Source organism: Lepidochelys olivacea (genome assembly GCF_965140295.1).
Source record: "Lepidochelys olivacea isolate rLepOli2 genome assembly, chromosome: 27".
Lineage (NCBI taxonomy): Eukaryota > Metazoa > Chordata > Testudines > Cheloniidae > Lepidochelys > Lepidochelys olivacea.
The window spans coordinates 10,475,246-10,497,343 of record NC_140437.1 but is presented as its reverse complement, the minus strand read 5'-3'; the positions used below and the strand labels follow the sequence as shown (position 1 = coordinate 10,497,343).

Here is a 22,098-nt window from a genome sequence, read left to right as displayed (position 1 = left end):
TGACACCTAAGTTTTTGCAGTAAAAATTCCCTAGGTGCCTATTTTTCTGCCTCTGTGCATGTGCACGGCTGCCCCCCACTCTAGGCCCCCCCTACACTCACCTCCCAACTAAGCCCCAGCACAAGTCACAAACCAGGGAGGATAGGTGCAGAGCTGCCTAAATCACATAGAGGGCTTGATCCAGTAGGGGTGCTCAGAGGCCACCTACCAGATCAGACCACACAAACCAGCCAGGGGAGGGGGAGAAGGAGAAGGAGGAGAAAATCCCTCAACTTTTAGCCCAGTGGTTATGGTACTGACCTGGGATGGGAAACCCCCGGTTCAAGTCCCCCAGTTCAGCCCCCTCCCCCTAAGGAGGAGAAGGGATTTGAGCAGTTAGTTAAGTCATAGAAGAATAGGGGGAGGGACAGCTCAGTAGTTCGAGCATTGGCCTGCTTAAACTCAGGGTTGTGAGTTCAATCCTTGAGGGGGCCATTTAGGGATCTGGGGCAAAAATTGAGGACTGGTTCTGCTTTGAGCAGGGGTTGGACTAGATGAGGTCCCTTCCAACTCTGATATTCTATGATTAAGTCCAAGGCAGACTGCAAAGAGTTACAAATGGATTCCACAGAGCTGCGTGACTGGGCAACAAAGTGGCAGATGAAATTCAGTGTTGACAAATGCAAAGTAATGCACCTTGGGAAAACAATCCCAGCTATACGTATAAAATGATGGAATCTAAATTAGCTGGTACCACTCCAGACAGATCTTGGAGTCATTATTTATAGTTCTCTGAAAACATCAGCTCAATGTGGAGTGACAGTCCAAAAAACAAAGACAATGTTAGGAACCACTAGGAAAGAGATCAATAAGAAGACAGAAAAATATTATAATGACACTCTATAAATCCAAGGTACGCCCACACCTTGAATACTGCATGAAGTTCTGCTCACCCCATCTCGAAAAAGATCAATTAGAATTGGAAAAGGTACTGAGGACTGCAAAAATGATTAAGAGTCTGGAACAGCTTCCGTATGAGGAGAGATTAATAGGACTGGGAATGTTCAGCTTGGAGAAGAGAAGACTCATATCCCCTCTTAGAGAGGTCTACACAGTCATTACTGGGGTGGAGACAGTGAATTGGGAAGTGTTATTTACTCCTTCACATAACACTAGAACCAGAGGTCACCCAATGAAATTAATAGGCAGCAGCTTTAAAACAAACAGTACTTCCTCACACAATGCACAGTCAACCTGTGGAACTCACTGCCAAGGGAAGTTGTGAAGGCCAAAAGTATAACGGGGTTCAAAAAAGAATTAGATAAGTTCCTGGAGGATAGGTCCATCAATGGCTATTAGCCAAGATAGTCAGAGATGCAACCTCATGCTCTGGGTGTCCATAGCCAATGATTGCCAGAAGCTGGGAGTGGATGATGGGATGGATCACTTGATGATTCCCTGTTCTGTTCATTCCCCCTGGGGCACCTGGCATTGGCCACTGTCGGAAGACAGGACATTGGGCTAGATGGACCATTGGTCTGACCCAGTGTGGCTGTTCTTGTGTTCTGATAGGGATCTGCCACCTCTCAGGTCAGTCCTCTAACTGTTGCACACTGGGGGATTCTGACCTGGGGTTCCCCCACAATCTCTCCTCTCGAAGCTGTTGCACTCCGGCTCACTAATTAAAGAGTCATTAGAGGACTGGTTAATGTGGACTCCTGGGTTTCCCACATTAGGGGCAAGAGCTGTAACCACCAGGCTGTAGGGCAGAGGTGGGCAAACTATGGCCCGCGGGCCACATCCAGCCCACGGACCATCCTGCCCGGTCCCTGAGCTCCCGGCCGGGGAGGCTAGTCCCCGGATGCCTCCCGCGCTGTACCCCCTCCCCTGCAGCCATGCCGCCGAGCCGCCAGCACTCTGGGCAGCAGCGTGTCTAGCTCTGGCAGGGCGGCGCGGCTGCCAGACATGCTGCTTTGAGCAGCAATGGTAAGGGGGCCGGAGGTCCTGGGGGACAGTCAGGGGACAGGGAGCAGTGGGCGGGTGGATGGGGCGGAGGTTCGGGGGGAGGGCGGTCAGGGGATGGGGAACAGGGGCAGTTGGATAGGGCAGAGGTTCTGTGGGGTGGGGGCAGGGGACGGGAGGGTTAGATAGGGGGTGGTGTCCCGGGGGGCGGTTTGGGGTGGGGGGTCCCAGGAGGGGGCAGTCAGGGGACAAGGAGCAGGGGGGTTGGATGGGTCGGGAGTTCTGAGGGGGGCAGTCAGGGGGCGGGAAGTGGGAGGGGGAGGATAGGGGGCAGGGGTCAGGCTGTTTGGGGAGGCACAACCTTCCCTACCCGGCCCTCCGTACAGTTTTGCACCCCGATGTGGCCCTCAGGCCAAAAAGTTTGCCCACCCCTGCTGTAGGGTCATTCTCCTGCTTCTCTGACCCAGATGACTCAGAGGGAGAAGAATTGGGGCTGGGGAAGACAGAGAGCCCAAGCATGACAATGACGATTACGTGGTGGTTAGAGCCCTTACCCAGGATCCAGTCCCCTGCTCCAAAGACTTGCACCCTGCTAACAGGAGTCTGCCCACCTGCTCAGGTAGGCGTGTTTCCAGCTACAGTGCAGACACACCCAACGGCACCCCTCTCTCCACATTCATGGGAGAGGAGCATCAGCACCTAACAGGCTTTGGGAATCTCAGTGATTTCCAAGGCGCTTAACCATCCGGCATGGTGCTGGTCGGCATCACAACACCTGCCTGCTTTTGAGTACCCAGGCCTTGGTAATCTAGTCTGGGAGTCTTCCTCATCCCTCAGCGGCTTCCCATTGACCTCACGCTTCAGCCCTGAGGGCAGAGCCTCCCTCAGCCTGGCAGTCGTATGTCTCCGAGGCTGCCCATGTCCCTTCGATGCTGTGTATTGCCGATGGGGCGGTCGGGTGGCTTTGGCCGCAGGAGAAGGGCGAGAGAACCGATCCCCCATCAACCCTAGGGAGGTGGTAAAATCTCCTTCCTTAGAAGTTTTTAAGGTCAGGCTTGACAAAGCCCTGGCTGGGATGATTTAATTGGGGATTGGTCCTGCTTTGAGCAGGGGGTTGGACTAGATGACCTCCTGAGGTCCCTTCCAACCCTGATATTCTATGATTCTAACCCCTGGGATCCCAGCCAACTTCCAGCCAGACCCAAGGGTGCGGCTCCAAGACAGGGAATGACGCTGGATAACACGGGGCCTTGTGGCCTTCGCGCTAAACCCCTGCAGCCTCAGGCATTAGTGCGGCTTAGCTGAAAGCAGTTAAACTGAAATCGGCAGCAATTAAACTGAGTGTCGTGACGCTGCGACACTCCCGAAAGCCCAGCCAATGCACCTCTTTCCCATGCCTCAAAGGAGACCGGGGGGGGGGGTCACTTCATCGGAAAGAGCCTTAGCCCGCACACCACACAGCCAGCTTCACACGCCCCTGCACAGAGCTTGGGGGCCCAAGCCAGGAATTCCCAGGGCCAAGCGCCACCGAGAAGCCTTGAGTCAGCGAGTGATTTGGGGAGGAGCCGGGGTGCTGAGCTGGTTTCATGAAACAGAGGCTCTTAGGATCCCTGGATTTGGCCCTCTCAGCCAAATCTCCCACTGATCTTTGCAAGCATTTGGGGGCGCTCTGCCCCGGTCAGGATCAGGGGAAACCGAGTGAGGCCCTGAGGATGCATCTTGCAGAGGCTAGAAATGGGAAAAGACTGCACCCTCTTCCAGCGCTTTCCACCCCTAGGTCCCAAAGGAGGCGAGTACCACAATCCCCATGTTACAGCAGCAAACTGAGATGGAGTGAAAATGACTCGCCCAAGGTCACCCAGCAAAGCAGATTTAAGGCTGAAATGCTGCTGCCAAAAGTCCGAGGCAGATTAGTACTGTAATGAACCAGCTAGTGTATATGTGCAGTGCCCTCTGCAGGACTATATTGGAACAGCTCACCTGTGGGTCAGACACCCTACACTGCTAACAGCGAAGGGATATTCTCCATTCAAGTGATAGGCGCCAGGGCTGTTTGAACTAGCAGGATCAGAGTTCTGTCCCAGTGAAGTTCCTAGTGGCCACTGTATGTAGCCCAGCAACAAACATCACAGCTAGATAGCCTTAGAATAGTTTTGGTAAGCTAATCCTTGTTTCACAAAAGGGAAACTGAGGCACAGAGCGGGACATGGTGCCATGCCAAGGTGAGAGGCAGTGACAGAGCCAAGAGCAGAACCCTGCTCTCCCAACACAGCTAGACCTGATTCATATATCACAGCACGCCTGCCTCTCCTGTTATTAAGGAAAGAGGAACTTCACTGCATTTATATTGCATTAATCTAGCCCCATATGGCTGGAACTGAGGGGCTTTGTTACTCAGCAGGTCACTGTCAGCTGCACCTGATGGGCAGATTCTGCTCCCAGCAGCAGGAACGTGTCATTCTTTGAGTCCTGTTTTGCGTCGGATGCTGGAGTCAGACACTGTCTCAGTAACAGCGTACGTGCAGCATGGGAAGAGAGATGAAGGCAGCTGCAGCCCTGAGTGAAGTCACTTCAGGTGGGGACCAGCCCCAGGGACATAAGTGGGTGTCTCTCCGTGACAGAATCTGCCTGTGGAAGCGTTAATAGGATAAAGATGCTGAGTTATAGAATTCATCCCACGTTGATGGATGGGTCAACGCGAGGACTGCTCCCATGGGCTGCCGCCCCTTGAAGCTCAGAGCCGTCTCTCTGCTTAATGACTATCCTGCCAGGCAGGGAAAGAGAAATAGCAAGGGGCCCCCTTTACACAGGCCTCTGGCAATGCTGGGGCCTCCCAAATTTTGCTCAACAAAGGGCCCCAAAGGCAATGCACCAGCTGCACTCAGCATACAAGCAGAGTGCAGCCTCCCTCGACCTTCCCATGGGAGGAGCAATTCTCAGATGCCAAGCTTCAGCGTGCATCATGGCCTGATCGCTGACTGAGCTGCAGAGCTTCATACTGGGAGCTGTCGTGTCTCCGGGGTTTATATACTGGAGAAGGGGCTGCCTCGGAGCTAGCAATGTAGTAGCTACAATTGACACCGCGCCTGTTCCCCCCTAGCGTGGTCATGAGCGATGTGATCGACTGGCTACAATTATTTATATTGCAGTGGCCCCTTGGGGACCCGGTCACAAACCAGGACCCCGCTGTGCATGGTGCTGTACAAGACCTGCCTTCCCCAGAATGCTCGCAGCCTACAATATTCCCATGCCTTAAAAGAGCATGAGTGAGACCACCCCAAAACAACAAGATTGGCTTAACAATCCTGAGATTACAAATAAAAAAAACTGCACAGTAAATGCTGGGTTCTTTTTATTTGCCTTCTGGCTTTTGAGGTTGGGCTCAGGCCAAGTTTTCCCGTTTTTCTCTGCAGCTAGAAACCTTATTTTTTAAAATGAAAGCTGAGCTGCTCTTATATTCACATGACTCCAGGCACTGGGGCTTTAAGGAAAGCACCGAATATCACAAGACTTGTAATAAAATTGAGAGAGTTCAGCTGGCAACACTGAGATGGCCGAGCTCTGTGGACACAGCAGCTCGCCCCTATGCCAGCGACCACTGCAAAGCTTGTAGAAGAGACACCTGAATTGGTCTGGCCTTGGGCTCTGTGCTGTCACTTACAGTGTGCCAGGTGGGCGTGAAGTGCTCCCCAGCGGTGTGAGCGGCCTGGGAAGGCAGAATTTTAACTCACTTTGCATGGTGTCAATGACAACACATGGTGCCAGGCAGAGGAGACGCAGGCCCCGGGGAAGAGTTAGAGACGGAAGCATTCGGGCTGGGGACTTAGGTACAGCTGCTTCCAGGAGCCCTGGGAGCGGTTGGACGTGCCCAGCTTTAACGGCCTAACGCCCCAATTCAAAGACATGTAAACACCGTGGATCAAGCATCACTTCGGTCTCCCTTCACTGATCCTGCCTGGATCTCCACTGCCTGTCATATGGACATTTACACCTGTGCTGGCCAGCTGTAAAATGCTACCAAACCAGAGTCACCTGGTGCGGACAAAACCAGCTGCAATGGAGAGTCAGGTCTATTTTCTCTCCCAGAGTAAATTCAACCCCCCTGCTGGAATCCAACGTCCCCTGGCTGCTCAGGGGCTCTAGCAACATGTTGGAAAAGGTATCATCTATTCAACAGGGAAACCACCAGCACAGCTCCACCTGGAGACAGCAGGGCCAGCAGGAAGGATTTCTCTTCCGTCTACATCAGATCTCTGGGCTCAGTGCAAGCAACCTAGGCAGGAGAGCTCCTTGCTTTGGTCTTGTGCCATGGGATACCCCAGCGCAAAGTGGGTGTGCAATACTGCCACCTGCTGGCTGCGCTGGTTAGGTGGGATTTTGCATTGGGGCAAGTTACAACACCAGGGTGCAGGGCAACCTTCCGGCCCCTACCGCAGCAGTGTGGCACGGTAGCATTTTGCACGTGCTTTGCACCAATGCAGATGATTGCACAAGGTGCAAGACAATGGAGAATCAGGCCCTAGGGCCCAGTGCATCAAAAGCAGTTAGGTGCCTAACTCAGCGGGACACAAATGAAGTGAGTTTGCTGGGCTGATTGCAATCCCTAATTCACAGCCCCATTTGGCCACACCACTGATTGTCTCTGGCCAGTGAGGACTAGACCTGGGATAGCAGAAGGTGCTGCAGGTCAAGGCTGAGAAACATCCATAGAGCTGGGGTAGGGTGAAGGGCCAGGACTGGGATAGCTGGCTGTGCCGCAAATTATAACCGCTTTAAAAAATGGCACAAAGGAGGCTGACACACCAGCTGCCAGTGGCTCACCAGTTTCATGTTCATACGCATGCAGATTAAAAAGAAAACCACTCCACGCTAATAGAGGCTGCCAGCTGCTGCTGCTCCCTGGGCTATGGCAATATTTCATCAGTGCCCTGCATCCCCCACCAACAAAGGGAAAATATTCCTGTTCACGGGCCTCCCCATTCCCTGCCTTTGGGCCTGATTCTCCATTGGCCCAGCCCTTGTGCAGCATTTGCGTCAGTGCAAACTGAGCGTGAGCTGGGTGCCAAATGCGGATTTCTACCCACTTTGCACTGCTGCAAGAGACAATGCAATGTTCAGGGCAATGGAAAACTAGGTCCGGTTTCTTCGATGCAGAGCTGGCCCCACATAGCCTAGAGGTGCATCTGAATTAGGAAGTGCCCCTCAGCAGACATCACCACCAGGGTCTGGGGGATTCCACTCTCATGACTGATTTTTGGGACCCCAGATTCCCTCCCTCCAGCTTGCGGACCAAAGCCAGCAGTGCAGCATCTCCGCTCAGCATGGACCCATGATCCGTTTCTGTAAGCCCAGCGTGAGGGCTGCCTCAATAGAGGGGAGATGACTGGGAAGTGGCAGAGTTTGGGCCCCACCAAGGTTCAGAAGGGAAAGCAAGTGCCAGTCTGCATCCTAGAGCACGAATTGTAGCAACAGCTGCTTCTATTTGCACTAAAGCAAGGTCTCAGGCTGCCTTCATCATCTCCTTGGACTCTCCTGGTGGGGCCCATTAGAGCGGGGCTACTCCCCACGGCCCAGGAAGGGAAGAGCCCCAGGAAACAACACGGTGTGCGCAGGGATGGATGAGACTGTCGCCCTTGGCAGCTCCCTCCCTGCCGTGGGAGCTGGTTAAAGCAAATGATCTTGTAATTAACCTCCTGGCTCTCCTGCTCCGTCACTGTCAGGCATCTTGTAAGGAAATTAACTTTTGACTGATCGCTTGGATTTGAACAGGGTGGATTAGGGATGCTGAATCAGCCACGTCCAGGCTTCAGCTGCTTTCCACAGTGTTTCCCCCCGCACCCCCAGGACCCGCTGCGGGGCAGAGAGGGAAGGACCCGCTCCCCATATACACACACTTCTCTTTTTACCCCACCATGTGCTGCCTGATAAGGGACTTAGACGGTAGCACTGAGCAGCTCACTCCTCTGGCTGCAGCATCCCCCCTCCACCCGCTGGCTACTAGCACTGCTCAACAGGTCTACACTAGCTCGCTGGCTCCTGGGGGGCCGAGATCCCTTTTAAAGCACCATGCACAAATGAAACTCACGGGTCTGAGGAAACCAATTCAAGCCACTCTAGTGAGTTTGCAGATGGAACTAAACAGCCTCAAGAGCAGTGTATACTCCCACACCCCCACGCGGCCCAGGAGGGTGTCGACTCCAAAGCCCAATGACAATGGACTTGTCAACACCACTCATTTATTTCACTGCTGACCCATTCAGCTACCCTCTGCCATTCCATCTAGAGATTCTAGAGGAGCATCTCCATTAACAGACACTAGGATCAGTATTGTAGTACCATCCTAAAGGCCCCCGTTCCAGGCCCCATGGTGGTGAACAGTCACAGTGAGAGAGAGTCCTTGCCCCAAAGGATTTGCACTCTAAATAGACAAGCAGAGGGAAAGATGCAGCATCTTGTCCAGAGGCAGCTGCAGGGTGGGGAAATAGAACACAGATCCTGGACCAATGCCTTTACCCACTGGACCACACTGCCTCTCGAGCAGCAAAGCTTGTATCTTGTAGGCCTCTAGGTACCAGTAGTCAGGGATGCACGTAACCGCTAGGATTCCACAAGGCTTTGACCGTGGACGGGCAGACCCGTTACAAGAGGCGAAGTGACAGATGCTAAAGTCAGCAGAGCCAAGTCCTCCCAAAGCGAGAATGCAGAGGGAAGAGGTTATAAGCACTGTCTCTTCACATTGTCCCCTTGCCCTCCAAAAGCGCCTTTCATCTGAGGACATCAAAATGATTTTCCCAGCAACCAATCCTGAAGCAACCCCCCGTGATGCGATGACGGGCAGGAGAGGAGGAAACTGTGACACAGCATGTCAGTGGTGAAGCTGGGAATAGAACACTGTAGTCCAAAGGCTTGTCTACACAGGGACACTCAGGAAAATTAATCCAAATTAAGTAAAGATGTGAATTTAATTCCAAATGTGAGCATCCACACAGGGGTTTAATGTAGTTTAACTAATCCACTTTAAATTCATACCTTTAGTTAATTCAGATTAAACGTTCCATGTAGACAAGCCCCTAGTCTAGCCAACATGCCCTTCCACATGTTCTCTGCCTCACTCAATGATGTTGAAAGTGATGGAAAATGACTGAAAAAGTATCCCCTTATCCACTGACTTTAGGGACTGAAATAAGGGTCTTGTGCTTTTTACTCCCATTAGCCCTATGGAGCCAGCATAGCGAGAGAACGGGAGTTGGGGTTTATTCTTTCTTGTGCATCTACACAATTGCTTATTAAGTCCCAATCAGTTACACCACTGCAAATTCCTTGGAATCCATTGAGGGCAGCGCTGAAGACAGCAGAGTCGGCACTGCTGTGACTGCAGGAAGGGAAGACCCTCGCTTGACTCTCAGATCCCAGGCAGATTTGGCAGGGCTGGCAGCTAGAAAAAACGTTTTAACTTTAAGTGGGCAGGTTTGATCTGGCCAAAAGGCAGGCAAGTATGAGACCCTGCTATTTTTGCTGTGCAGAGCAGACCCGCACCTTTAAGAACTCATGATCCACCAACTTACAAAGAGATGGCGCCACCCCGGAGAACTCAGTAAACACGGTTGAGAAGGGTGTTGACAGTTAGAGGTCCCAGTGGAATGGGAACAGGAGCAGCTTGGCCAGCAGTTCCTGCAATAGCTGCCATTAGCCGTCAGCATCCTGCCCGGAATAGGAGTCATGGGAAGGATCCAGAGGTGAGATGAATTCTGCGGTCCTGCCCTCCCATGTTCATGGCAGGGGAAGCCCTCGAACTCTTAGCCAGGGAACAGCTCCAGGAGGAAGAGCCCTGCCTTTCAGAGCACCGGGGAGCAGGTGAGGTGGCTTTTCTTGCCACACCCATCCTAATCAGCTCCCCTCTTGCAGCAGACCATGGGTCTGGAGCCAGCTGTAAGGAGTGCAAGTGGGAGGAAGCAGAGCTTGTGAAGAGGGATCATGCGTGTCTGCATAAAGGATGCAATGCAAGACTACTGAGGGTCTGAGATAGAAGCAACAGGCTTGGATGAGAAGTTCTGAGACCAAGCAGCCACCCATCACAAAGCCCATGTGTGGATCTCAATTCGCCAACCCAGGGCTGATGGGACTCAGGGGGTCAGTTTGGACCTGCAGCTGCTTTCCTCTGATGCAGCCTGTGTTAGGAGGGGGATCTCTCACCCTTTCAGGAAGTTGCACCGATGGAGCTGGGAAAGACCTATTAGATTACATGTCCCCGAGATGACTAAGCAACCAGCCTCCTGTCCACGGCATCCTTCCTCTGCTGGGCCATTACCCTCTACTGAGCCACCTCGTCCAAAGGACATGTGAGTCACACACATGTATATGTCAATGAGCACATACAGAAACACACAAATATTTATTGCTTCTGGACCCAGTGCAAATCCCACACCCCTCCCTCGCAGTTCCGACGCTCACTGTGGTTTCCTCGGTGGGTAAATGCCAGCAAGCACCATAGCACCTAGCAGCGGCTTCTTTCTAGTCAAAGGAGCGGACATCTCTCCACCAGGCATAACTGTGTCTCTGGCAGGCCGCAAAAGCCAGACAAGAAGCCTGCGACCTGCCGGGCTGGCTGCACTGCAGTCAGAAACGGCAGAGCCTGGAGATTGGTGGCGACGTTATAAAAGAGGATTATCGGGTTTGGAGCCTCCGCTGTGTCATTAAGCGGCAGGTCCCTTGAACGCAGGCCCTTTCCTTCCCGATAAGCCCCATCTATAATGGTCTGAACACTCACAGGCGGAGCGCTGCGGGGAGACAATGCTCCCCTTGAAAAGCCTCGTGCCAGTGGGGCAGGGTTTTAAAAATAGACGTGAATGGCTCTCTTCACGGCATGAGAAAAGCAGCAGCAGCTCTCCCAGGTTAAGTGCTGAACTTATTAAGCTTCTCCGGTGGCCAGCAGAACACTGCACAGAGGAGAGGGAGGAGGTTATGGGTGGCTCAGGGCACCCCAGGGTGGGGGGAAACCCCTGGGGAGAATTTTCAACATTCTTGTTGCACGGTGGGAACACCGGGGAGCCCTGCTCATGGACCGCAGCCCCCTGGTATCAGGTGCTGTAAAAACACTGCACAAAAAGGCTAAGCTCTTTGGGGAACAAACTAAATGCTCCCATTTAGGCCCGAAATAAGGGCCAGATTTCCCCCTCCCCAAGAGTTCTGCATGTTGGGTGCTGAGCTCCTGGGAGAACCTGGCCCCCGATGGTGGGTGCTGGGCACTTGAAAATCTGGCCCTCTTCTCTTCTAGCTCGCAGGGGCCAACACAGGTGGCTGCTGAACACCCATCGCTGCTGAGAGAGGTTTGGTGGTGCCTCTCTGAGGCAAGTCAGCATAGCGGGTTCCCAGCCACTTCCTAGTGGACAGGGGTCCCTGTTGCCCAGAACCTGTGGGACTGACCCAAGCCAAGGGGCCAGTTAGTGCAACTCAGCAGATGCCGCAAGGACTGAACAGCCTCTGGAGGCTGAGCTCAGGATCAGCCTGGCAACAAGGTGCGGAATAGGGGGAGTTTCTGTCTGGATAAACAGAGGGCACTATTCAGCAGGGCTGCCAATCTGTCACCTTCCCCTAGGAAGGGGCACGCTGGGACCCATGGAACATCAGGGGCCAGAGTTTCAGGGCTGGACTCTTTCCGAGCCGCCTTCCCCCCTCCCCCCAAACTTAACTGGGAATGCAAATCTGACTGCCTAGACATCCGAGCACGCAGCTGTGCCTACAGAAACAGGGTCAAGGCTCCATTAAAACTCAAGCCCTGTGGCCCAGCCAATGCAGTGGCTCGGCTGGGCATTTTGCACCAGTCTGGCCTCGCCCGTGTATCTGGGCTGCCTGCAGCTGGAATGTCCCTGTAGCCCTAATTCAGCCGTGGCTTGTCAGTTTAATAGGCACACCAGGATGCTCGCTCCCCCGATGGTTACAACAATCAGTCTCTGAGCAGGGCTGGTGGAGGCGACTGTCCCTCTTTAAGGAGCCCTGGCGAACACTGAAGGCAGGAGGAAAATCACGATCTGCAGCCCCTGAGCAACCCCCAGCCACCCCCCTGTAATGTCAGTGCCCTGGCTCTCCTCCTGATCACACCGCGCGTACACAGGCTGTCTCCCCAGGGGGGCACATTGCCTGTCTAGACAAGATGCTGAAGGAGCCCAGCACTTGGCAGGATCAGGCCCTTAAGACACACCCATTCTTGGCTCCTCATAGCCAGTAGGCACTGTCTCTTTAATGTGAAGACCCCCCCCACACACACACACACACCAGCACAGAAGGACACAGTAGATCCTTCTGAGAAGGCAAGTCCGCTGTGCCCCAGTTCCCTGGCTCTTAAAGGGAAAATGCAGGGTGATACAGATGCTACCCGGGTCCCTACAGCTGCTTAGCGAGAGGGGCAAGTCACCAAACCCCAGATTTTAAAGTCGCTTAACTAGAATAAGAGCAATTTACAACCCTGCCGCAAGAGAGACTCTGATGGGGTCTTTGTTACTGATGCGTGCGGCAAGTCATTAGAAATGGGAGGACTCCAGGAATGCAGAGGGAGCAGAATCCAAAGCTGCGGGAGGGTAAGTCTTATTTTCCCCTCAGTAGGAGAGTTGTGAAAGTCACCTGCATTCAAATGGGGACAGCATTCGCCGAGTCCTAATCTGGGCCATCAGCCTCCTGGTGCACAGCAGCTCTCGTTGCCTGCAGTGCTGTGCCGAGTCACCCAGGCAACGAAACAGGGGCAGGTGAGATGAGAGGTGCTGTTGCTAATAGGTAGGGCACTGGGATGGCAGGCAGGACCCCTGGGCCCTAGTCTAGATATCTAAAGCACTTATACCTGCCCCCCTCACTTCAGTCTTTAAGGCATTTATCCTCACACACGCCGGCGAGGCAGGGCAGTGCTATTATCCTCATTTTACAGATGGGAAACTGAGGCACAGAGGCTGACTGTCTTGCCCAATGTCACACAGACCAATGCCCTTCCTGTCCATTCTGAGCCTCTCCTGCTGCATGACCTTGAGCAAGTCACTCAAGGTTGGCTTTCCTCTCCCCCCTCCTCCACACCCTTCCTCTGTCCAGCCTTCAGTTGTAAGGCCTTCAGGGCAGAAACTGTATGTGGCCTGGTGTTTGTACCGAGAACAATACTCCCCACCCCCACACCTCCATTGGGGTTTCAAGGATAAAACACAACTAATAAGGTGCCTCAGGCTGTTTACAAAACAATATTTGCATATCTAGCGAGTACCTGGTGTTCTAAGCTCTCTCCCAGCGGAGCACCTGTTGGCTGGGGCTGGGGCTCTGTATGCTGCCTGTTTGCGGCATCGAGCCCTCACTGTTTAACTAACTCCCTGCAGCTTTAGAATTAATCACCGGCATTTCCCAGCAAAGCTTCATTTTCATCTTAACGTAATTCCATCTGCGCCCGCCCAAGCCACCTTCTGCTGGATGGAGGCAGAGCTTGGATCCCGCCGGCAGAATGCCACGTGGGTATGGCGGGACCGCGGGGAAGCAGAGCCTTGAATTAATAGTGGAGTTTCTGCTCAGTCGCACTGCTTGGGTTTGTTAAGGAGGAAGCCGTGTTTGCCACAGCTGGCATCAGAAGACTGGCAGTGCAGCAAACCCGAGCCCCATCTTCCCCACCAGAGGCAGCGGTCTCAAAGAGTCAGCAGGACACAGTCAGAGCCCTCCCTGACCCCAAGGAGCCCAGCTTTGGACACTGCACCCATGGGCGTATTCTAAAGGAGGGAGGGGGATGCAGTGGTTAGGGTGCGAGCCTATGACCCAGCTTCTACTCCCACCTCTTCCCCAGACCTCCAGTGGGTAACCTCGGTATCTCTGTGCCTGTGGAATAGCGGATTCCCCCTAAGTGCACACCCTCAAGGCGGGGCGTGGTGTAGCAGACTCCCCTCGTCTAGGGCTGACAACCGTTCTGGCCCTGTAGTGGTCTCCTTCTTGGGACTCGGCCATCTGGCCAGGTTGCTTTTAGCCCCAGCCTTTCTGGAATAACAAAGTCTGACCCACAAGAGTCCAGTATCCTCTTCCTCAGGTTTCAGCCCCTGGCGCTGGGCCTCATGGGCCTTCAAAAGTTTTTATCCCCTTATGTTAGGGAACTTTGCACCACCTTCCCCATGGGCTGGTGGGGTAACCCCGACCCTCCCTCTCCTCTGGGTTCCAGCCCAGAGACCCTGTAGTGAGCAGGCAAGGTCTGTCTGGTTAGAGCCACCCCTACAACCTCCCTGGGCTTCTTCCTCCCTCAGCCTGTCAGCTGGCCTTTCCCATAGCCCCTTCCTAGGCCCACCGTGTATTTGCATTCTCCTCAGGTGCTAGGATGTCTCTGTCTTCTCAGGCTCCATAACCCCTCTAGGTTCTTTCAGAGCTAGGTTTGCAGGACTCTCCCCTGGAGTCCTCCAACAAGTCCCCAATGAAATACAGACTTCAGCCACTTTAGGCTCAAGCTTTTATCCCTGTCAGGCTCCCCTTTGTGTTGCTCCTCACCCAAACATCTCCCTGGAGGTCTAAGTGCTGCCAGAATGAGCCACTAGCCTAGCAGCTTCTCCCCATTTCCTGCCCCCTCGAGAGAAAGTTCTCTACTCTAGATTCCCCCCAGCATCCTCCTCACCTCTCTGCTACCCAGAGAGGAACTGCTATATTCCCTACTTCAGCCTGGGCCTCCTCTTTTTGTACGAACCACTGGGCTCCTCCTCCAGCTAGGACTCATCTTTAATTGGGCCTGGCCCACCCATCAGGTGCCACCACTAATTAAGCTCCCCAGCTCCCCATAACCCTTCCAGAGCCAGTGTGAGGCATACACCCCTTCACAGTGCCTCAGGTCCCATCCCACCCCGCCCTCCCCCCCCAGGAACATGGCAGTAATTGCATTTCACTACCTCCCGGAGGGTTATGAGTATAAAGGCAGCCGTGACCGTGAGCTGCTCAGATACTATGGGACGGGGTCCAGACAAGTACCTAAGGGAGATAAGTTGGGAGGTTCGAGGGCTGGACTCTGAGGTTTGAATCATTGGCAAAAGGGTCTGGGTCTGAACCTGGGATCCCAACACCCCCAAACACAAGGGGAGTTGAATGCAGAAGACTTCTCAAGACCTTCTATCACTTTAGAAATAGACAACGCTTCAGGGGACCTTTCCCCAGCCCAGACTCACGTGGGACAGCCAGACTAAGGATCCCGTCCACAAACTCACTTGGGGAGGCCTCTTTAAAATGGGCCCATCAGGTCTGATCCTGCCACTTGTGCAGTATGAGACTGATCCTGCCAGAGGGGGAAATGCTACAAATTGGAAAGGTGGCACGCGCTTTGCGTGGGCGTAAATAACACCACAAGGCGCAGGGCGATGGAGGACCAGGCCCATTGGATTTGCTTGTGTTTGCTGGATGCTCAGAATGGGTGTAACCTGCTCACAGAAATCCCCCTCCCCAACCCTTCCCTCCAAGCTTGGGCTGCTCTCAGATCTGTGCATCCGCACTGAAACCCAAGCTGCCATGAAGGCAGAACTGGGGCTAGCTGGTTACAAGGTGTCACTTTTGGAAAAAGAAGGAGACAGGGCCCTTATCGCAATGAACGGGAAAAATCAAGGGTGAGCAAAGGAGCCCCATAAAGACGTTCTCTGTGCTCCCCATGGCAGTGGCCCCTTTCAGGGCATATTGCTGTCACCTCCCCCGCCCATACGGCTCCCCTTCGCCACCCCCAGTCCTGGGATCTGTAATCATTTCTGTCATGTTTTCAGTCCAGTTCAAGGCCAGATCCTGTGCAGCTTGCTCCCCTCGACACCCCACTGGTGAGGGCAAAAGGTAGCCCTCCACATTTTAAGCCTCTCAAGGCAGGGTCCTGGGGGCTGATTCTGCTCTCATTCACCCTAGTGTAAATCAGGAGTAGCTATGGGGAAATCAGGAGAAGTACATTAGTGGGAGAGGAGAATCAGGCCCAACTGTACAGACGGAGGCCAGTCCACGGTGCTGTACACATAGAAATCATCTCCCACTAGCAAACAACTCTTAGAAGGGCTACCCCATGCGCATCCCCCACCTATCTACACACAAGGCCCAGCAATCCAGGGATCGCCCACGTGGCTATTTCAATGAGGGGCTCTTACTGTCTTTCCTGTAGTAGAGGATCTCTAGCTTGCACTCCTCGGACCCCAGCAAGGCCTGAGTCAGCTGCGCGATGGAGTTTTTGGTGGTCTCAGGCCCGGTGAGGAAGTCACAGGTGCAGGGGCGCTGCATGACCTCCACCCGGGAGTAGCCGAACATCTCACAGAAGCCATCATTGCAGTAGATGATGGCGCAATTCTCCATCTGGGCGTTGGCGATGAGGAACTTGCGGTCTGCAAAGATGTATGGGAAGCAAAGGGTTAAAATAAAGGTGACTGTCTCCAAGTGAACTTCTTAGTGGAGGACGTGCGGGTGGGAGTGACAGGAGCTTCTCCACTGGCAGAGTTGAGCACAAAGATTTGCCAGGGCACCGTCCTTGTCACCTTCATGCAAATAGGGTGTCTGAGGGCAAGGTACTGAGAGAGGCAGCCTGGGGCAGTAGCCAAATCACAGGCTTGTTACTCAGAAAAGCTGGGGTCTGTTCCTGCCTCCACCAGCGACCTCTGATGAGTCAGTTCCTTCTCTTGCCTCGCCTGTTTAGATAGTAAGCTCCTTGGGGCAGAGACCGTCTCTCCCTACTTGTTTGTATAGTGCCTAGCACAGTGGGGTCCTGATCTCAGTTGGATGCTACTGGAATATACACCATTGGATTTCCCCAGCACCACATGGGATGTCTCCTTAGCTGGAACAGGACTCAGCCAGGGTGTCAAGGGGCTTTAATAACCATCTCCCATCTGGGGGATGTCAAAGTGCTTGACAGATATTAAACATTGCAGAATCCCTATGTATATAATCTCCATTTTACAGAAGGGGAAACTGAGGCACAGACAGGCCTGGTGACTTGCCCAATGTAGCAGCAGCAGGACTAGGAATAGAAGCCAAAGCAGCCTGACTCCCAGTCTGCTGTGCCACTGGCAGCCCTAAAGCAATTCCCCAAACTGCCTCCTGCTTTCTCTGTATTTCCCTTCCCATGATTGCGGATGAGTGAGACAGCTGTGAAGAAAGGGGGGCTGTGACGGGATGCGCCAGCCCTGTGACAGGAGCTTTCTCCTTTCCTTGCAGGTGGAGACAGTGAGACGCAATTCATTGCCATCGTCATTCCGGAGCGAGGGAGCCTGGTCCACGACCGGTGTCCCTGCCAAGGATCAGCCTGGCAACAAGGTGCGGAATAGGTTAGCTATTCATTAACATAGTATTTAATAGTGCCGAGAGGACCCAGCCAGGACCAGGGCCCCAGTGCGAGGTGCTGAACAAATATACAGCAAGAGATTGTCCCAGCTTTTACAGTCCAAATGGACAAGACAAAGTACGGGAGGGGAAACAGGTGCCTGAAAGGGTGAAATAATTTGCTCAAGGTCATGGGCGCGGACTGCCAGCTAAGGGCCCTCAACACTAGACGACGCTGTCTCCTGGGATTGTTGCCAACAGCCCATTGTTTGATATTTTGCCCACTTTACGCATCCTACATGATGTGGGTTCCAGCCCTTCCCCTTGGGAGACTTTTCCACCGTCTAAGAGCTGTCGGTGTCAGTGAGCTTCTCCCGATGTTCAGCCTAATAGGAGGGAACTAGGAAAGAGGAGATTTCGGTGGAAAAGCATCAGGTGCTTCCTGGCTGTGAGATCAGCTCCCCGTGGGATTGTTTCCCAAGGGGAGCAGCAGCTGTGACCTTTGAAGCTAGACAGGACCAAATACAAGCACACGTGCAACAGGGAATAATCTGGCATTTGCCAGGGGAAGGACTAAATGAGCTGATGGGTCTTTACCATCCCCAGTCTCTGATTCTCCCGATGCTGGTGTAAATCAGGAGTGTCTCTTTGAAGCCAATGTGTACAAAGGGCATAAGTGAGTCAATAATTCATTGATACCTTTCCCTTTTCTCAGTTTCATCCCTTTGCTCTTTTTTCCCTCCCATGACCTTCATAGCTCCCTCTGTAATTCCTCCTCCTCGGGGTTCTACCCTGCACACACCAGTGGGCGGCTAGTTTGTGGGCCAGATTATCCAGCTGCAGGGGTCCAGCCGGGCCAGGATGACTCACACACTGAGGTTGCTGCAGGCTCGGTGAAGGTGACCGTACTGTGTGCGCCTGTTAACTTCCCTCTGCACCGCCGCAGGTGCAGACAGATGTGGGCAGGGGAAGCATATGCCTGTGCTGAGCAGCTGGAGCAGGGAACTGAGAGACAGAAGCCTAGAAGTGTAGGACTGGGAGGGACCTCGACAGGCCACCGAGCCCAGGCCCTTGCACTGAGGCAGGACTCAGTATGAGCTAGACCAGTGGTTTTCAAACTTTTTTCCCGGCGACCCAGTTGAAGAAAACTGTTGATGCCCGTGACCCAATGGAGCTGGGGATGAGGGGTTTGGGGTATGGAAGGGGCTCAGGCTGGGGCAGAGGGTTGGGGTGCAGGGGTGAGGGCAGTGGGGTGGGGCTGGGAATGAGGGGTTCAGGGTGTAGAAGGGGGCTCTGGGCTGGGGTGCAGGAGGGGGTCAGGACTCTGGGCTGGGGATGCAGGCTCTGGGGTGAGGCTGGGGAGGATGGGTTTGGAGTGCAGGAAGGGGCTCTGGGTTTGGGGGGCTCAGGGCTGGGGCAGGGGATTGGGGCATGGGGTTGGGGCACGGGTTTACTTCGGGCAGCTCCCAGGCAGCGGTGCAGTGGGGGTGCAGAGGCAGGTTTCCTGCCTGTCCTGGCACCGTGAACTGCACTGCGCCCTGGAAGCAGCCTGCAGCAGGTCCGGCTCCTAGGCAGAGGCACGCAAGTGACTCCAAGCGGCTTTTGCCTGCTCCCACTGGCCAGGAACTGGCCAATGGGAGTGCGGAGCCAGTGCTCAGGGTGGGGGCAGTGTGCGCAGCCCCATGGCCCCCAGTCTAGGAGCCGGACCTGCTGCTGGCTGCTTCCGGGGTGCAGCGCGGCGTCAGAACAGGTAGGGACTAGCCTCCCTGAGCTGGGCAGCACCGCCAGCGGGACTTGTAACGTCCTGGTCGGCAGTGCTGATCAGAGCCGCCCCCACCCAGTGCCTTACCTTCTGCGACCCAGTACTGGGTCGCGACCCACAGTTTGAAAACCACTGAGCTAGACTGCCCCGACAAGTGTTTGTCTAACCTGTTCTTAAAAACCTCCAACAACGGAGATTCCACAGCCTCCCTCGGCAATTTGTTCCAGAGCTCAACTTCCCTGACATCCGGACAACAGACATGGACGTCGTGGGCTCGGGGAAGCATTTGGCTGATTCCACAGAAGGCAGCAGGGAAGGGAAGGGGTTGGCCTGCTCCATCCATGAAGGTTCCTCTGTCTGTTGCCGTTGCTGTAGCTCTCCTGGGAGGCTGCCCTGTAAAGCTCAGGCCGATGGTACGAGCGGATTAGAGCGCGCATCTCATCTCCTGTCCTTAATGTAATCCAGCAACGCAGAGGCCACGGGGTGTGGCTGCCGTGAAGCGCAGCTGCTCAGACCTGCGGCGAGTGGGCAGTTCATGGCCAAATTCAGCTCCTGATTCCGCCCCACTGAAATCAGTGGGGATCTAGGGGCCGGGGTGTACTCAGGTGGGACGTGCCCTTCGCAGACATGTGAGAACATGGCTCTCCCGAGCATTGGCATCTCTTTTGGCTGGAGCTGGAGCCAGTTCTTAAATTCAGAGGGTGCATTTGGGGGATAGCTATTAGTGCACTCCCTAATTAATCGCGCTGATTACACAGGAGTGGCATCTGCAGCGTGTTTATTCCAGTTCTGCTGTTTGCCTCCTTTCCCACCTGCCCCGGGGAAAGTGCATTGGCAAAGGATCTGTAGAAGCCTCCTGCTATCCTCAATGGACCCACAAGCAACTCCCGGGCCCCTACTTGCAGTCCTGCGGTGGCAGAGAGCTGGGGATGAGCCGTTCTCACTTCCCTTTCAGCAGAGGATGAGAAAGCACTTGGCAAACATTCCCAAATGGCGCTCCAGCACTGTCACTGAGCTGGTGAAGTGTTTCTATTGTTACCCATTTTAAAGCTGGCTAAACTGAGGAGAAGGGGCATGAATAAGTGAGTGAGACTCAGAACCCAGGATCCCGGTGGAGTTTCCTGCTCTACTCACTAAATGACTCTGACCCCACTGGCAAATCCAGATGCTTGCTTGGTGGATGCCATCACTCCGTATCGCCCAGGGCACCGGCCTGCCACTCTCTCTGAAGCTGCCAGTTAGAAACAGCGCCGAGGAGTGGCGGCCAGCTCGACAGAAGCCCTGGGAGAGGATTAGTTTCAGTGAGTCAAGGCTTAGAGCCGAGCTCCGGAGGGGAGTGGGCAGCTGGGAGGGTGGGCCAAGGGAAAAGAGGCTGTTGATTTTAACTAGGCAGTGCAACTCTGCTTACAGGGAAATGAAATTAAACTCCCGGGTGGTTTCATTGAGTCACAACAGGCTGTCGGGCAAATACAAGCCAGGTCAGAGTGACGCGCGACTGGCCTTCACTAAAGGAGAATCTGGTACAGTGTGTGTGTAGAGGGTGGCAGAATCCCTGGAGGAGACCTCAGCTAGGGAGAAGAGGCGGGATGTGATTAGCTCATAGCTTTCAGGCCTGGGCCTCCTCCCACCCCCCCAGCAGTTATCAGAGGCAGCTGGCATCAAACTGGGACGAGGGAGAAGTAATCCATGCCCACAGGTTAAACTACATGCCCACGGCACCGCAGAGCTGAGCCATTAGCACCCAGGAGCTCCTGGCACTCAGCCCCTTGCTCTGCTCAATCCACCACACTGTGCTACCGCGGGGGGATCCTGGTTAGAATGAGATGAAAGCCTGCCTCCGAAATGGGGATCAGGGTGGGCTCCTGCAGCTGGAAGGACCCGTGTGTGGGGGGGGGGGGGTGTGAAAGAGAGAGGCAGAGAGAGCAGGCCTTTATTTTTTGTGCACCCGTCCCTTTAAGAGGTAGACACAAGGAAAGGCTATGGGGCACTGTTTCAAGAGTGGCAGCAGGCAGATTTGTCTCAGCAGCAAGTTATCAAGTTCAGTCCCGCCTGGCCAGGGGCGAGGGAGGCTTGTCTGTTTGTTGACGAGCTAGTTCCCCAGTGCCCCCCTCCCCCGCCCCACTCAGCTGGCACGAGGGATGCCGCTTGCCAATTTAGATGGATAGACAAGGCAAGTTACATGAACTCCCCATTCACAGGATCACGTTCCTCACCGCAGGGGCCCTTCTCTTCTTTTGGCAACTACAGATCAGCTGGGTAGGGAGGAAAGCCAGCAAGTTTGTCCTCCCAGCAAATGCTGCAATGGGAGACAGGCTGAATTAGGCTGCTGGAGGGACCCAGAGGTCCTGATTCTCTGGGGCCTTGCAGCCGGCGAGCAAAGTGATCTCTGTATATTCTGCTCTGGTAGCATTGGGCGCCCACTGTGCACTCACTTGGCATTGTGGTAAGTTACCCCACAGGGAGAATCAGACCCCACAAGTCTAAGAAAGATAACGCCCCTTGAATCAGTTACCTCCAGAGAATGGCCCTCCCCCAAACCATGACAAATGCCTTAGAAGCAGAAATCTCCACAGTCCAGTCATTGTGTTAGAGGTGAAAAAATAAACCCCAGCTAAAATTCATTTAAAGGGATTATTTCTAGCAACAGCAAATGGCAGCATTTCGTCAGGGGAGGTGGCCTGGGAGCATCCTATAATTTAAGGCAAATGGCCAGACAGCCCATTTTGCACTAAAATAAGCACTTCTACCTGGCCATTTTCTAGCTGAACATTCTGCCCCCCAAAATAAAAAAGGTTTTATCCTCTCTCCTCTCCTCCCCCACCAGTAGTTACATTTTAATCAGCTCCTGATCTTGGCTATGTTAGTAAATCCAAGGCTGACTTCAGTGGAATCACTCCAGAGTTATGCTGGTGTAACTAAGATCAGAGTCCACCCCATTTTTAGTCTTGATTGATGGCATCTGGCCAGCAATATCTATCCATCCCCATACACACCCAGCTAGCTAATCAATCAACCTGTCCCCATATTCTATCCCCATACACTCCATCTACCTACCTACCTATCTATCCCCATACACCCCCAAGATCTATCTAGCCCCATACACACCCACCTAGCTAATCAATCTATCT

The 22,098-nt window shown here is 53.9% G+C and overlaps 1 protein-coding gene across 2 annotated transcripts in view; it reads right to left on the bottom strand.

Annotated features, from left to right (window-relative positions):
* Window positions 1-22,098, bottom strand: part of KCNH6 (potassium voltage-gated channel subfamily H member 6) — a 100,646-nt gene that overhangs the window by 77,558 nt on the left and 990 nt on the right. The window contains exons 1-2 of one of the 2 annotated variants that reach the window (XM_084615926.1): window positions 19,138-19,172; window positions 16,044-16,274 (exon numbers count right to left, since the gene is read on the bottom strand). In XM_084615926.1, the coding sequence (XP_084472052.1) occupies window positions 16,044-16,245 (202 nt within the window). In that variant the 5' untranslated portion in view covers window positions 16,246-16,274; window positions 19,138-19,172. Of the gene's footprint in view, window positions 1-16,043; window positions 16,275-19,137; window positions 19,173-22,098 lie in introns of those variants that run through there. The other variant, XM_084615925.1, reaches the window with a different exon arrangement.